The 15095-nt window shown below is 46.7% G+C and overlaps 1 protein-coding gene across 1 annotated transcript in view; it reads right to left on the bottom strand.

Moving 5' to 3' along the window:
• Window positions 1-7265: 7265 nt before the first annotated feature.
• Window positions 7266-15095, bottom strand: part of HLF (HLF transcription factor, PAR bZIP family member) — a 56570-nt gene continuing 48740 nt past the window's right edge. Inside the window, exon 4 of the mRNA XM_044422064.1 lies at window positions 7266-14749. Within this exon, the coding sequence (XP_044277999.1) occupies window positions 14534-14749 (216 nt within the window). The 3' untranslated portion in view covers window positions 7266-14533. The remainder of the gene's footprint in view (window positions 14750-15095) is intronic.

Here is a 15095-nt window from a genome sequence, read left to right as displayed (position 1 = left end):
GAGATGGGTGGAGATTTTTTAAAAGGGAAATTCTAAATGTGGGACCACAAGCAATTCCAACAAGAAAGAGACCACCGAAGAAGCCTGTGTGGCTTCAGAAAAAGCATAGAGGTGACTTGCAAATGAAAAGGCTCGTCTATAGGAAGTGGACAGAAGGCCGAACTGCAAAGGCAGGTATCACAGAATTGCAGGGATGGTGCTGGGAAGGCTGAAGCTGGGAAGGAGCTGAAGTTAGTGAGGGATGCTAAATACAAAAAAAAAAAGAGCTTGCTTCAGACATGTGCATGGTAAGACAGAAATGGTGGTTCAAGTACTCAAGGAAGATAGCAAAATGATTACAGATGACAAACTGGAGACAGGAGTGCTCAGCTCAGACTTTGGCTCAGACTTCTTGCAACAGAGGGTCTATGACCTTCCTGGCAAAGGTGAAGTACAAGATGAAGGGGCAAGATTGCAGCTTCAGATTGAGAAGCGTATGCTCAGGGAACACCTAGTAACTCTGAATGAGTTCAGATCTCCAGGGCCTGATGAACAACATCCTAGAAAAATACCAGAGTTGGCAGAGGAGCTTTCAGAACCACTGTCTGTTATCTTTGAGAAATCACATGGGATGGAAGAAGTGCCAGGGGATTGGAGAAGGTCTCAGATTGTCCCTTTCTTCAAGAAGGGAAAAAGGCAGAACCTGGGACCTACAGAGAGCAGTCCCTGGGAAAATTCTGGAGCAGATCATGAAACAGTCAACTGCAACTGTGAACAAGGAAGTGATTGCGAGAAGCCAACATGGATTTGTCAAGAACAAATCCTGATCAAGTTACCTCCCTGTGGACTGTGGGGATGCTGTGGACATAATCTATCTTGACTTCAGCAGATCTTTTGACAAAGCACCCCATGATATCCTGATGAGCAAACTGGCTACAAGGGGGCAAGGTGAATTCACTGTCAGGTGAATCCACAATTGGCTACCGAACTGGGCTCAGAGAGTGCTCACCAATGGCACCTCCTCAAACTGAGGAGAGGTGACGAGTGGGTGCCGCAGGGTTCAGTCCTGGGCCCAGTGCTCAACATTTTTATTAATAATGTGGGTGAAGAGGTACAGAGAATGCTGATCAGGTCTGCAGTTAACACAAAATTAGGTGGGTGAACCAATAGAAACATAGAAACAGAGCGAGTCAGAAGGGGCCTCCCGGGCCATCTAGCCTGACCTCCGGCACCAGCCAGCTCCGCTCACGACATGCCCACCATGTGCATGTCCAGCCTATCCTATCCTGTCCAGCCTATCATATCCAATACCCCAGAAGACAGAAGGTAAATTCAAAGTGATGGGTATAGGTTGAAGCTCTGGGCTGAAAACAGTGGAATGAAGTTTATTTAATAGGGACAAATGTAAAGTTCTGCACCTAAGAAAAAGAAACCCATACCCTCTTGTTTTGTTTTGTTTTGAGCTGCCGTAGGAGTCAGTTCAAAACAGAAGACAAATATTTCTATAATTGGAATTAATTTGTGGCAGAGTTTCTCAAACACTAACCACCAAAGACAAATGATATTTCCTTTTCAATTCTGCTTTCCTGGATTTAAGTCTTTAGATTTCTGTGTACAATCCAGCTCCCTGCTGGTTTACAGCAGCAAAGGGTTGCGCTATCTCATAGACTCTGGATTGTTTGGTAAAATTGCTAACACAGTTTATTGATTTTTAAAGCCATTTGGGACTTTAACGGTAACAACCAGAATACAGGACATTTGCTCCAGCTTAGAACCCCCGTCCAGCTGCTGGATTTGAGCGCAGCTGCCTCTGGTTCTAGACTGGCATCCCTGTCTGAGAAACAGATTCCTGCCCTTGCGGAGCTGAGCTCTTCCAGCCAGGGGAAAGCATGGCCATTTGGCAGAGCGATGCAGCCCCATCAATCAGCAGCTACTGGAAGGGCAAGAGCTGGCAGGCAGAGCTATGTGGGCCCCATGGCTATTCTGTGCCCCCATGCCGTCCTGCTTCCCTTAGGAGGTCATTGTGCCATTTCCAGGGCCAAAACAAGATTTAGCTGCCAGTGCGACCAACTTCTGTACATGGAAAAGAAGGAGCGGCCCTGCTTTCCCCTCCATGAAGTCCTGAAATGACTTATGCAAATCTGTGTTCTTTAAATCAATAACAATGAAACACAGGGTAGCTGATGTTAATTTTTTAAAATGCAAGCTGCATGGGCTCCGGGAGGCGCCGTCTCTTTATTTTAAAATCAATGATTGAGTGGCTGGCTTGTGTGGAAAGACTGGAGCAGCGGGTAGGGAGGGCCTGAAAGGTTATTGATCACTTGCACTTAGAGGTGTGGGAAGTGAAGTTGGCTAACTGGGGAGGGGGTGTGAAGTGGGAAGAGGATCACTTGTTGTTCTTCTGAAAGTGGCTTGTTAACAGGCTCAAGGCCTGTTGCGCGGTTCCAGGAAAGCAGCCAGCCGGCATAATGCCCTCCCCTTCAGAAGATTATGTTCCCACTTTCCACATTACAGTCAAGCAAGAGTAACCAATTACACACGGGAGTGCTGCATCAGGTAGATTTACTGCTGTTTATACAGAAAATGAATTTGCAGCTAATAGCCTGTCCTGAGCAAATGGAAGCAGCATTCGGTGTTGTGACAGACGGAGCTCAGCCCGGGCTGCCGGGTCTCGGAGGTGCTGCTCACACACCTCGGGAAGACCTGCTGTCTTTCTCAGTAGACCCTCTCAGGGTAGGGCGCCATCTTAATCCTGTGCAATTGCCCTTTGACTTAAGGTGCATGGAGAACCTGTGGAAGAACCGGGATGGTTCCTGTGCTTTTCATAGCTCCGTGACACCCACTGGCAGAAGTTTTCCCCCTCGGGAAAGTCCACATGAGAAGATCCTGCCCGGATCATACCAAAGGTCCGTCTAGTCTGAGGATGGCCCAGCAAGAGAAGGGGAGTGGGGGACCCCTGGTCAAGTGCCACACAGGCTGGATGATGTTGGGGATGCGGCCATGCACTCTGCCATTGGGTCCTCCTTAGTGGGTGTGTTGGCAGGATGTTCTTCACGATGTGGCCTCCAAAAACCGGAGCTGCTGCCTGGGGCACCTTCCCCATCTAGGCTACGCTGATGTCTGGCCCATGCCTCCCTCCCTCCAGGAGACGGTGCAGGGCAGGTGGCGCTGCCACTCTTCTCATCTCCACCATAAGAAGGGGATTCTTCTCGGTGTTGCTGGCCTCCACCACGATCTCCTGCCCTTCTCACAAGCACCTGGTAGGGATGGTGCTTAGGGATGGAGGGAGACACACCTCCACAGGCCAGTTGAGCAACTCCCGCAGGCCAGAGGGGATCAGCAGGCCAGAGGCTGCCCTCCTCTGATCGAGCCCACATCCTGCTTTCTCCTGTGACCACCCAAGTGTCTCAGGACATGAGAGAAACACCTCTTCCCCCATCGCTCCTGAGCAACAGAAAGACAGTCGCACGGTGCAACTGATCCCAGGAGCTGCCCGACACTGCCCTGACCTTCCATAGGCTGCTCATTTGCTCGCCTGCTCTTGCTCTGCTACGATTGTTTTAATTCCCCTTTAAGGCTGTCTAGGCCAGGGGCCATCACCACTGCATATTGCTGGGAATTGCTGTACCCTCAGGAAGGAAGTGGCAGTAATGTGGAGGAAAACCCCAAGATGTGCAGCAAGCCCTTGTGTGGAGGGTGATCGCTAGTTCTGAGAGGGCCTTCCAATGGGATCATTCCTAGCTTGGTGGGTTACCTGGCAATGTGGGTGAGAGCACCAAGCAGGTATGGAACTTATTTATTATTATTTATTTATTAAAACATTTTTATGCCGCCCCATTCGCCGAAGCCTCGGGGCGGCTTACAACAATAAATTAAAATAATTATAATCTTAAATTAAAAAAATATAAACATTAGCTTAAAAATACAAAAATACAATATAAAATAAGCCGCCCTGGCCAGATAAAATTCAATAATATTAACATTTAAAATGCCGCTTAAATAAAAAGGTGCCTTGGAGTGACACTGCCTCAGAAGTGTTGTGAGAAATCACAGTGGCGGCTGGCAGCACCCCACGGCAGGGCGTGTATCGGCACCATTGCCCCAAGGCTCTGGCAGCTGCTCAGGGGAAATGGAGCACGTTTTGCCCACAGTGAGCACCAGACCTGCCTGTACAATGGTGGCTGACAGGACCCCTTACAGTGGTGTCCATGTCGTGGATGGATGTTTCCCCTGGAGGTCAGCCCACTGGTATGAAGAGGAACGGGGTTGGTATGGTCATGCCATTAGATGCTAGTCTTCTAAGATTGCTTGCTTTTGATCTTGCCAAGATCAAGCTATGCACTTATTTATTTATTTAGGAAGCTTTTATGCCGCCCCATTCGCCGAAGCCTCGGGGCGGCTCACAACAATCAATAAATAATCACAATATAAAAACAATATAATTGGAGTCGACCTGGCCAAAGAATAAAATAAATAAATAATATTAACAATTAAAATAATGCTTAAATAAAAAGGTCTTCGCCTGGCGCCGAAAAACAAATAACGACGGCCCCAGGCGGACCTCTCTGGGGAGCGCATTCCATAGATTGGGCGCCACCGCAGAGAAAGCCCTCCTCCGAGTACCCACCCTCCTAATATGCTTCACGGAGGGTTCCCGGAGAAGGGCCTCTCCCGCAGATCTCAAGGGGCGGGCGGGCATATATGGACGTAAGCGCTCTGTCAGGTAACCACTTACATTCAATAAATGAATAAACAAATCCATGCACATTTCAAACATGCCTCTGTACTGTGATTGTGGAACTGGGAATGCAGCTTAAATTGCCTCTCAGCTTTCCACACATGTGACTCCTTGATCATGTGAAGAAGGCCCATTTGCTACATCAGTGAGTGCATTGATGTGTGAGCATGCTCATCTCTCCTTTATCCAGTGGGCGTCAGTCAACTTTCCGCAACATGGGACCCACCAGGTATTTTGGGTTATGGCTCCCAGCAGCTCCAACTCGCACAGCCAAAGGCCAGGAATGGTGAGTGTTCTCCAAACAGCTGGACACCAGACTGGGGAAGATGGGTGTAAACTATTCAACATGGTACCACTAGGGGGTGCTTTAGCTCAGTGGCAGGACCTTGTTGAGATATCTTGATGGCTGGTTATGTCCCGCTCAGGGAAGGAGCTCTCCTGTTCCATGCATGATGGCAGGAGCGGCCAACAAGCCATGACCTGTAATAAGGCATTATTATCTTGTACCCTGCATTGATGTGCAGTCAATGCCACACTCTTGCATAATAATGACTTAATTTCCCATTCCTGGTCCACCAACATTCCAGAATAAAACCCCAAACCATCTAATTTGTTGGAAGCCACTGAGCAAGAGCCACTTTTCCAACATATCCTTGGGTTCTTCTCATCTCTTTCATATCTGTGGTTAAGGTAGTGCATGGATGTTGCCCATCCATTGGAATGAGTTTTGGAGCTGGTCCAGATGTCCCCCAAGGTGGCTTCCAGCTGTGTAATTTTGATGCTAGGATTTGTGTGAATAGAATGACCTGGGCGGGTTGCCCTGCAGTAAGATCTCTTAAGCCCTGAGAACATGTGGTTGATCACTAGCAGCATTCAAGTAATGCGTCTCAGTGGGAGCGAAGATGAACCAAGCATGTGCCAGTGATGAAGACGGATAAGTCTCTCCCTTACTTCACCCACAAGACCAATAAGCGGGTCTCCCCTCTCCAGCTTGCATAGGAGAGGGTTCCTCTCAGACCTAAGGGAGGGGCATCATTCAGGGAGCCCAGCTCCTCCTCCAGAAATGGGGCAACCACCAATCTGGCCAAGCAGCTCCCTTGTTCTGGGGTTTCTACCACAATGTGTTCTGCTGTCAAAGTTTGGATGACACGACAGCCGTGGCAGCGAGAAACCCTGGAACAGATTGTGGTGTCTTGTTGTGGTTGCCAACTGGTTTAAATTGCAACAGTACCTCACCCTGACTGGGCTTGGACGCCACAACCTGAGGAGCAAATTGGTAAAATATGTAGAGTCACAGGTTTGCCCAGGAAAGATGTGGGCATTATTTAGCGGCCAAGATTGTGAATGGATTGCACTGGAGCGGCTGCATGCAAGAGAAAAAGAGACTAATATAGTTGTGGATGCCCTAGAAATTGTGGTTGCGATACCTGCACCTCCATGCTGTCTTTTTAATCAGCATGACTCAGCTCCCGTTTCCACACCCGAAATGACTACTGACTCTAATTTCCCTGTTTGTGTCATTCCTAGTTCCTGGATTTAAAGTAATAATAGTAATTACACCTCTGGGGAACAGGTTTCTCCATTCTAGATTCATTTAAGGTGCAAGCCTTTGCATGTTTAGGCAGAAAAAGTCCTACAACAGGCACTGAGGTGTAGCGGTTAGAGTGACAGACGGAGATTTGGGCTGTAGATTCTCACCCCACTTCATGGCGACTTTGGGCCGGTTGTGCGACTTTCTGACTAGTCAGCCTCACAGGGTTGCTGTGAGGATAAAATGAAGAGCAGCCATCTTGGGTTCCTCACAAGAGCCAAAGAAATGGGCTAAAGGGATGCAATAATAGCGGCAGCTCCCAGTTTTCCCCTGCCACCCATTGGCTGGGCAAAGCTGGAAATGGTAGGAGTTACTTCTGTCAAAGCGCATGAGATTGCTCTTACTACTTGATCCTCGGTTTTGCTGCTATTGTTCTGGAAGCAAAGGCGAAATATAGTCCCTGCGTTGCTACCTGGCTGCTGAGTAAACAAGCATATTCAGACCAGATTGCCTTTGTCCTCAGTCTTTTTCTCCAGTGGGACATATTACCCTCCATTGTGGTTCTCCCTGATATCGCTTTTCCAGCCTTCCAAGTTCTTTGGAGGATCTTACATGCGAATCCCTAATTTTGTCTTCATCATTATCCAGCAACAGAGGCCAAGAGAGAGAGAGATGTTGCTGCAAGGATACCTCACAAATTGCCCAGACAGGTGAGGATCTTCATCGGGGTCTTTCTGCCCCACATCAAACACTCCGTATGGGGCAGCCTTCTCAAATTTGGCATCCTCCAGGTGAGCTGCAGTAGAGCTCCCATCTCCCCAGCAAGCGTGATGGAAGGCCATGTTTGTTGGAGACGAGGGGAACCATAATCCAACTCACCTGGTGGGCACCAGGTTGGGGACGGGGGGCTTTTTACTGCAGACAACAACCATGCCAAAATGGAAGCTGGAGTGGGGAGAGGCTGATTAAACCTCCATTGATTTCCCTCCTGAAGTAGGAAAAACAGGCACCCAAGAGTAAAAAAAACTTATTTTTTTAATTAAACATTAAAGAATAACAGACAGAAAGAACTGGGCTGAAAAGCATACAGAATACAAATCTGTTTCATGACATACATTTAATTTGATCTGATTTGTTAAACTCTTACGAACAAGAGGCAGTCATGTGGTGTTGCCGGAACTACCATGATTGATCACAGGAGAGCGAGAGAAAAAAATACATACTTTCTCTTTTTAAAAAATTTAATCTCCCCGCCACCCCCAATTCATCCTTTTTGGAAGCTACACACATGCATGTGCACACACACACTCTTCCAGGTGAGAGTAATGGCTGAGGACCCCCCAGAGAAGACTTCTTCAGAAGATAACGCTACATTTTGTTCCTCAAATCACAGCTGCCTCGAAGGGAGAAGCGCATGGTCTTCAACAGAGCCCACAGTGACAGGCGACTGAGGACACTAGACTAAACCTGGACTATTGGCCATTGGCAGGAATGGGAGGGGAACACTTGTGCCTTTTGTGATGCGGTTGGATTGCAGTTCCCATTCTCCTTGACCACTGGCCATGCTGGCTGGGGCTGATGGGAGATGGGGCCTAACCACACCTGGTGGCACCAAGTTCCCCTGTTGTGGCATAGCTCAAGGGTTCATTCTAGCGGCTGGTTCCAGGAGTCACAACCAGAAACATTCCCAGGCAAGCTGGCCTGGCTGGGGCTTTCGGGGAATGTGGGAGATTCCAGAGAGATGCCTGCCCTATCCTCTCACCATGGGCCTCAGGTCGGCCCTCCAGCCCATGCAAGTCTAGGTGGCTGCGATGCCCAAGCTGTTGCTATCCTGGGTGCCATGGCCTGGGGCAGGATCTGAATCACTGGTCCAGCCCCAGCCCTCGCTCGCTGTGCATCCGGAACTCCTGCGGCAGCTGTCCTCCTTGCAACGTAATCACAGGTAAGTTGCTTCCCTGACTAGGTTTGTTCGCTCTCGTTAAAGAAGCTCCCCACCGGGCAAGCATGCCGAGAATCAAAACAGGATCCTGGCAAGCGAGTGAAATGGGTTCTGAGGGCTTATGGACTGAACATGGGCACCTGGTTAAGATATTGTGGGTTGTATTCAGATTAGTTCTGTTTAGATCACTCCTTCCAAAAGGAATGGAATTTAACTTAGAGCAGCATGGAACAGAGCCCCTCGGGATTTCTGGTGACCTGTTTTTTCCACACAGGAGGCATCCCCCAATTTGCCACTGTTTACACGGTGTAACTGTGCGCAACTGGCCTGCCTCGAAAATTAAGAATCATACCTTGGAACCATACCAACAACCAGTGGCTTTTTCAAACATTTAACTTTTTAGATGCACTGCTGAATCCAGGAGCACAAGGTCTACGGTAGATCTTTGTGCCTGCAAAGGAACATGCAGGCCTTGGAGTAAAATAAGCAACCAAGAATGCATTTCCTCAATGCCTCTCTATCAGCCTTGTGACTAAACCCATGAAAGTTACTACCTACGCACACATACAAGACAAAACAAAACCCATCCCCAGCTAATACTAATACTAACAAGAATAATAATGCTAGCCTATTAACAGACGAATAGCCTGTCTTTCTCTGCTGGTCAGTCTACTGGCCAAACACAGGCTGCTGAGCCTTTACAATAGTAAAAGAAGAGGGGAAAAAGACACCTGCCAATTGGGCCCGTGGATGATCTGTCCCTGCTCTGCCACTCCGTTTGCTTCCATGGGGGTTGCTAAGCTCTTTTTTCCTGCTAAACGCTTCCCTCCTTGTGGCCAGTGTGGAAATCAAACAGACCGGCAGTGGCAGAGGATTGGAGCAACTTCCGCCCTCTCTGCAGCCTGCTCACCTGCCTGCATGGAATTCCATGAAATCAGGGCCAGCCCGAGCTATTTTTCCACCTGAAGCACAACAGCCAATGCCCTCACTTCCCAAGTCTAGGCATGTAACACTTAGGGCTAGTTACTGCAGCTCCTAAAATAGACAAGCCGACAAGTGCTGCTTCCTGGGAGAAAAAAAGACAATCAAGATAAATTACATAACCAGCACCATACTTTTCATAACACCCAAATCCACTGTCTGAAGCAGTTGCCTGGGTCTGCCACTGGCGTACATGTATTCGCCTGCGTGGAATTCCTGATCAAGGTGAATTGTTAAGGCTGCTCAAAATACATCACTGAAATCTACCAGCTAAGGATGGACTGGGGTGGGGGGACCCCTTCATTCACCCAGCTTTACAATTCAGAATAAGTTTGGTGAAACAGTCATGTCTTGGGCTCCAAGGAATTATTTTCCTAGGAGTCAGAATAAATTCCAAGGAAGAATTTGGGTGACCTCAACAAACTCAAACAGTGCATGTTTGCTCATTCCTATTACTTGTGACACTCAGAATACTCATTGTAAACATGAGACCTGTGTCTGCAGTCATACTCAAACAGCACGTCACAATTACCAGATGATAGGATTGTGTACATTCACAGGTATTTCAAAATGCAGTATTTGCTGCTAATAATGTGTCCACTATATTGAAAAGCATAGAAAAGGAAAGGCATTTCTTAAAACCCTGGGCATAAGTGCAAATAAAGCACTTTTAAGGCTGCAATCCTCTTACCTGGGAGTAAGTCCCACTAAATGCAATAGGGCTTACATCTGAGTAGATACGTACAGGGTTGCACTCTTAGGGTACAATTCTATGCATGTTTAGAGAGAGAAATATCCTCACTGGCACATACTGAGAGTTGTAGGATTTTTGTCTGCTGAAATGTGCATTGGACTGTCTTTGATCTCACTGATTTTAACAGAAGGGAGGTCCTCACAGAACCTCTCCCACTAGTGTCCCTGGTACTTAGTTGTGCTAAACTGTATGTGGATTACTTTTGTTTTACACTCAGTGGAAATTATACATTAAGTGCCATCTAAGTATTTTTTATTAAATACAATATATACCATATACTCCTACTTTTTAACTGCTTGGGGGGTTGCAGTTCTGGCTAGATATCTTCAGTGTATTAAATCCAATTAGCTAACGGTCCACAGAAATTTAGGTCCAATAATACAATTACAACATTTTGGATAAATGTTCAAGATGGTAAAACCCGGGAGCATGGCAAACAGAATTGCCTCAATCTGAATTAGGCAATTTTGTCTAAATCTTCAGGTCAAGCCATTTTTGTGGAATGCAAAAACATTTGCATCTAGGAAGGCAAGTAGCACCATAATTTCCAGATGTGCAACACACACACACACACACACACACAGAGAGAGTGATAGTTAATTCTGGGCAGGCTGCTCAAAGGGCACAAAGGCAGAAGAGCACAGCTAGTTCACCAGGCGGTGTGCCAACTTGCAGGGGTGGGCAAGGAAAAGTCCCAAGTCTCCAGCACAAAAGGAATAGAGTGAACGTGCAAAGGCAGTGTCTTCCATGGAATCCTGACAGAAAGGGGTGATACGGGTGTACACATTAAGAAAAAGGTCCATGTGCCTTGAGCTCGGGTGACTTCCGTGGGAATACAGTGCAACCGAAACCCAAATTACATTTTAGGGGAACATCTGGAGGAGGTTACAGCTTACTGCTGAAAGGGTCACGTGTGAATGTGACAAACAGGCTTATGATTCGATGTGGCTCCCTGCTGAGCAGTCTCTTGGTGGCCAGCCTTTTGCCTTTGTGTATGTGTGAGATGACCCCGATGCCTATGGATCCTTCTCAAAGCATTCATCCTATGCTCTGCTATGCAGGTAACCAACCTGGTCCCTTCCAGGTGGTTTGGACTACAGCTTGCATGGGCTCCAGCTAGCAAGGCCCATGGTCAGGGATGATGGGTGTTTATCCAAATCATCTGCTGGCTCCAGTTGCCTACCCTTGGCCTACTATACTGCACTGACTATTGACTGTGTGAATGTGACATCCTTTGGGTGGGGAGAGGGAGGCACTCAGGCCTCCACAGCCCAAGCTCCCTTAGAGAGGTCCACCGCATTCTGCACAAACCACTGTTTTATGAACCCTGCCCTTAAAAGCTTATTCCTTGCCGTAGCAGCGAATCAGTACCATCGTCCTCAACCCAGCTGTGCGTCAACCCCTATCACAAACATCACAGTGCACATCATTTATTCTGTTCATAGCAAAATAAATTCACTGCATTTTTAAAGGAAAGATTTGGAAATACTAAGGACCCTGGCAAACTGTTTCACTTTCATAAAATATTTTGGCCACTGTCTACCCCACTTGGACACAGTCGCCTCTGCACGGAGGGACTGCATGGAGCTTCAGAGAGCTACATTCCCTTCGACGCATTGCAGTGCCCTGCCATCAGCAAAGACAGGTAAGTACGTATCTCCCTGTAATACTGTGAAAAGATCAGGTTAAATGTTAAGTCTTCACTACACTATGCTAGCCTAGCTCAACCTGCTCTGGCCTTGTACTCTCATTTTCCTGTTTGGTCTGTTGGCGTCCTGGTCAACAAACAGCTGGTGGCTTCTGCCTGCACGAAGTGAGTCGCTCCAGCCTCCTTTAGAAGAGGGTGCTGTCACACTGCCTGTCTCCACGCGGTTACGGCCTTCTCGCATGCTTTCTGTGCTCTGCACATGTGCTGAGGCGGGACACGCTAAGGAGAGCAGGGAGCTAACCAAGGAAACAGAGCGCATTCTGCCGAGCCGGACACACGACTAGTGGACCTTGCAGAGAGATGGGCTGCACCCTGACTTAAAGCACAAAACCATCCTAATGTTTCAGTGGTAAGCATAAAATAGAGTTTTCAAAGGAAAAAAGCACCCCAAAGCATTTCCTCCCTGTACCATATTTATGAATATATAAAGAAATATATCTTTGCTTTATTTTTAAATATGCAATCCCTGTATTTTCCTTCCCCCACCCCTCCTCTTTCCTTAACATATGCTATACATAATGCTCTTTCTCTCTCCTGGAATACATAGTCAGCATTTGTCCTTGAAAAATACTGTACAAAAAAGAGCACACTCTAATGATTCCGTATAAACTTTATACATTTTATAATAATTTCATTTGGTCTTCAGAAAACATTTAAATGGATTGGATTAACCACAGTATGACAACACCATCACCTTTCAATATAAACCTGCATCTTTTACATTCATTTTTGCCCTCATCCCACCCCCCAAAAGTTCATTCTATAACATGACACAAGTTTGGAAAGCAAATCAAAGCGAAAAACAACTGGAGAAAGTTTGAGAACCATCAGCTTCATTATACAATCAAAACAACATCTCAAGAAAAAGCAGGATTTGCTAAAATGACTTCTGAGTCAGAACCATCTGTGAAAAAATCAAGGGAGAATTCCACAGAAAATATATTACAGAAAAAAACTGAATAAAAAGCTGCATTTAAAATCTTTACGCACAAAAACAGGACCTTGAGAAATGCAAACATCAATAAGAATATATATTTAAAAAAAACCCAGCACTCCAAAGCCAATGGTTATTTTAAAGATTTCATTTTTTTCTCTCTCTCCAATGAATTATCTTGAGTTTTCCATACACACATTCTAGCAAGAGCCATCGGTCTACCTTAAACATCACGAGTGTTCGACTGGGCAGAGGACCACATCCATGTGCCACCGTGCCCTCTTCCCGCTAACAGGTGTTCAGTCTAGACCAATCGTATACCTAGCAGAGGGAAAGGGATGGATATCCACATACACAGTTGCAGAATGTGCTCCCAGAGCCAGCCTGACCATCATGGCTAAATCAGGCAGCCAAAATGCAAGGGCCGCCTGTCCTATGGGAGGTGGTCCAAAGACACAGCATAGCAGATCACTGGCTGAGTTTAAATCCCCTGAATTCCAGGAGATGCGGCTGAGAGTTTTCAGATCTCCATTGACTCCCGGAGGTGCAAAAAATGTAACGGATGTAACAACATCCCAGAGTACAAGCTGAGTATGGGTTGCTGTTGTAGCGTGGCGAGAATTACTCCAGGCTGCTAACCAGGCTGGAGTAATTACTCTAGGCTGTCGTCGCTAGTTCATAAGCTAGCAACACATTATGGGTTTTTCTTGGGTTGTTGAACAACAGTGCAGTGTTTGCACTACAATCCATGATTCAGAGACAACCCATGATTAAATGGGAACCCATATTCTAGGTTGCTGATTACATGCCAACCAGGCCACAGTTGTAGAAGATTAAAAATGCAAATAAGAAAATAGCATCCTTATCAGCTCCTGATAATTTGAGTAGGTCATAAAGCAAAAGAGGGAAGTCAGAAGGGGGAAGCTAAATTTCAATTCACCTAAGCTTGGACTGGCCATGCAAGGATCTCTGGTTCATGGCTTTCGCCCATTTCAGAAATCCTTGTAGTAGCTGATCAGTAAGTATTTACCATTTCTGTTGCAGAAGCAACCGTGCATGTTATCTTATTAGGTAGGGCAGTCATCCTATGTCCACCAGGAACACTGCAGATAACATGTCCAAGCGGGCAACAGGGCGATTGCTTAGGTTCAGAGGGTGCAAAAAGAAAAAAAAATTAAAAATATACACTGTGATCTAACTGTAGCACTTTTATAAACTTATTTCTGTTTTACAGCAGCTAAAAGGAAACTTAACGGTTCCTTAGGGGGAACTATTGACCACAGGCGGAGAACTATTGACCGCACCGTATATCTGAAGATATATTTTATTACCAAAGGTTAAGAACACAACAACAAAACAAAAAGAAAGGAAGAAAATCTATAACTTAATATTTCTGCAGTGCAGCATTTAACAATGTCATTTGTGCATCTTTAGTAGCGAGTTAAAATGGTTTGATTAGGACTACTTAAACAAGAGTTTGAAAAGAGATTCCCCCCACTTTCTTTTCTCCTCTATTTAGTCTGGGATTCCTTTTTGTCTTTTTTCCAAGTTAAATCAAGAGTAAGGTAAAGGATAAGATAAAAATACCTAGTTTGAAGCAGCACTGGAAAAAATATATACATACACACACACACACATATATATTTAATAAAAAGCTTACTTATGGCAGATCTCAGCACCCCAAGTGAAAATACGTCACCCAGCGGAGAGGGTTTCATAAAAATAGGAAGTGCCGAGATGCACATGCACACTCACACACAGACACGCCCGTGCACGCGTGCACATGCACACGCGCACGCACACGCGTGCACACAGAAGTTGTACATTGAATTTGTTTCTGCTTTCCGGTAAAGTGCTGATGACTGAAAGGTTGGTTTGGGTGTGGGGCTATCAAGCAGGACACACGCTGCCCATCTCTTCAAATGCCAACCCACAAAAAGGGGGGAACAGAAAGGAGGGGAAATGCCCTTTACAGAGGGCCGTGCCGGGCTTCGTACTTGGCCAGGACGTTCTTGCACTTCCCTAGCTCTTTCCGTAGGTCTGCCACCTCCTGGCGCAGTGCTGTGTTCTCCTTCTCCAGGAACGAGGCGCGGATGGCGATCTGGTTCTCCTTCAGCCTCCGGGCATCTCTGGATCGCTTGGCGGCCATGTTGTTCTTTCTGCGCCTCGCCCAATATTTGTCATCCTGCTCATTAATCACAGAGGGGGAGACAGAAGGATTAGAATTCAGTAGATAAGGCAGCTCCTTACCACATGGGATGGGTTGCTAGCAGATGCTTTTATCCGCAGGGTTCCAAGTACCTTGCACATCCAAACTAGACACCCTGAACAGCAGCAGCATGCTTGCATATACCACTGGCTGGGGAACAGGGGCGCTCCTTGGTGAGCAAGTAAAGGTGGTAACAAAGCTTTCCAGTTTTACTACTGCTTGTAACAGCCTAGCACAGGGGAAGTTGGAGGAAAATAATCAAGCAGAGGCTGGATCTTCCTGCCTTGATCTTTTAATGCTGTCTGTACTTCAGATGGCAACA

Source organism: Varanus komodoensis, unplaced genomic scaffold (assembly GCF_004798865.1).
Source record: "Varanus komodoensis strain SLA01 unplaced genomic scaffold, ASM479886v1 scaffold12, whole genome shotgun sequence".
Classification (NCBI taxonomy): Eukaryota; Metazoa; Chordata; class Lepidosauria; order Squamata; family Varanidae; genus Varanus; species Varanus komodoensis.
This window is presented reverse-complemented; position numbering and strand designations above follow the sequence as displayed.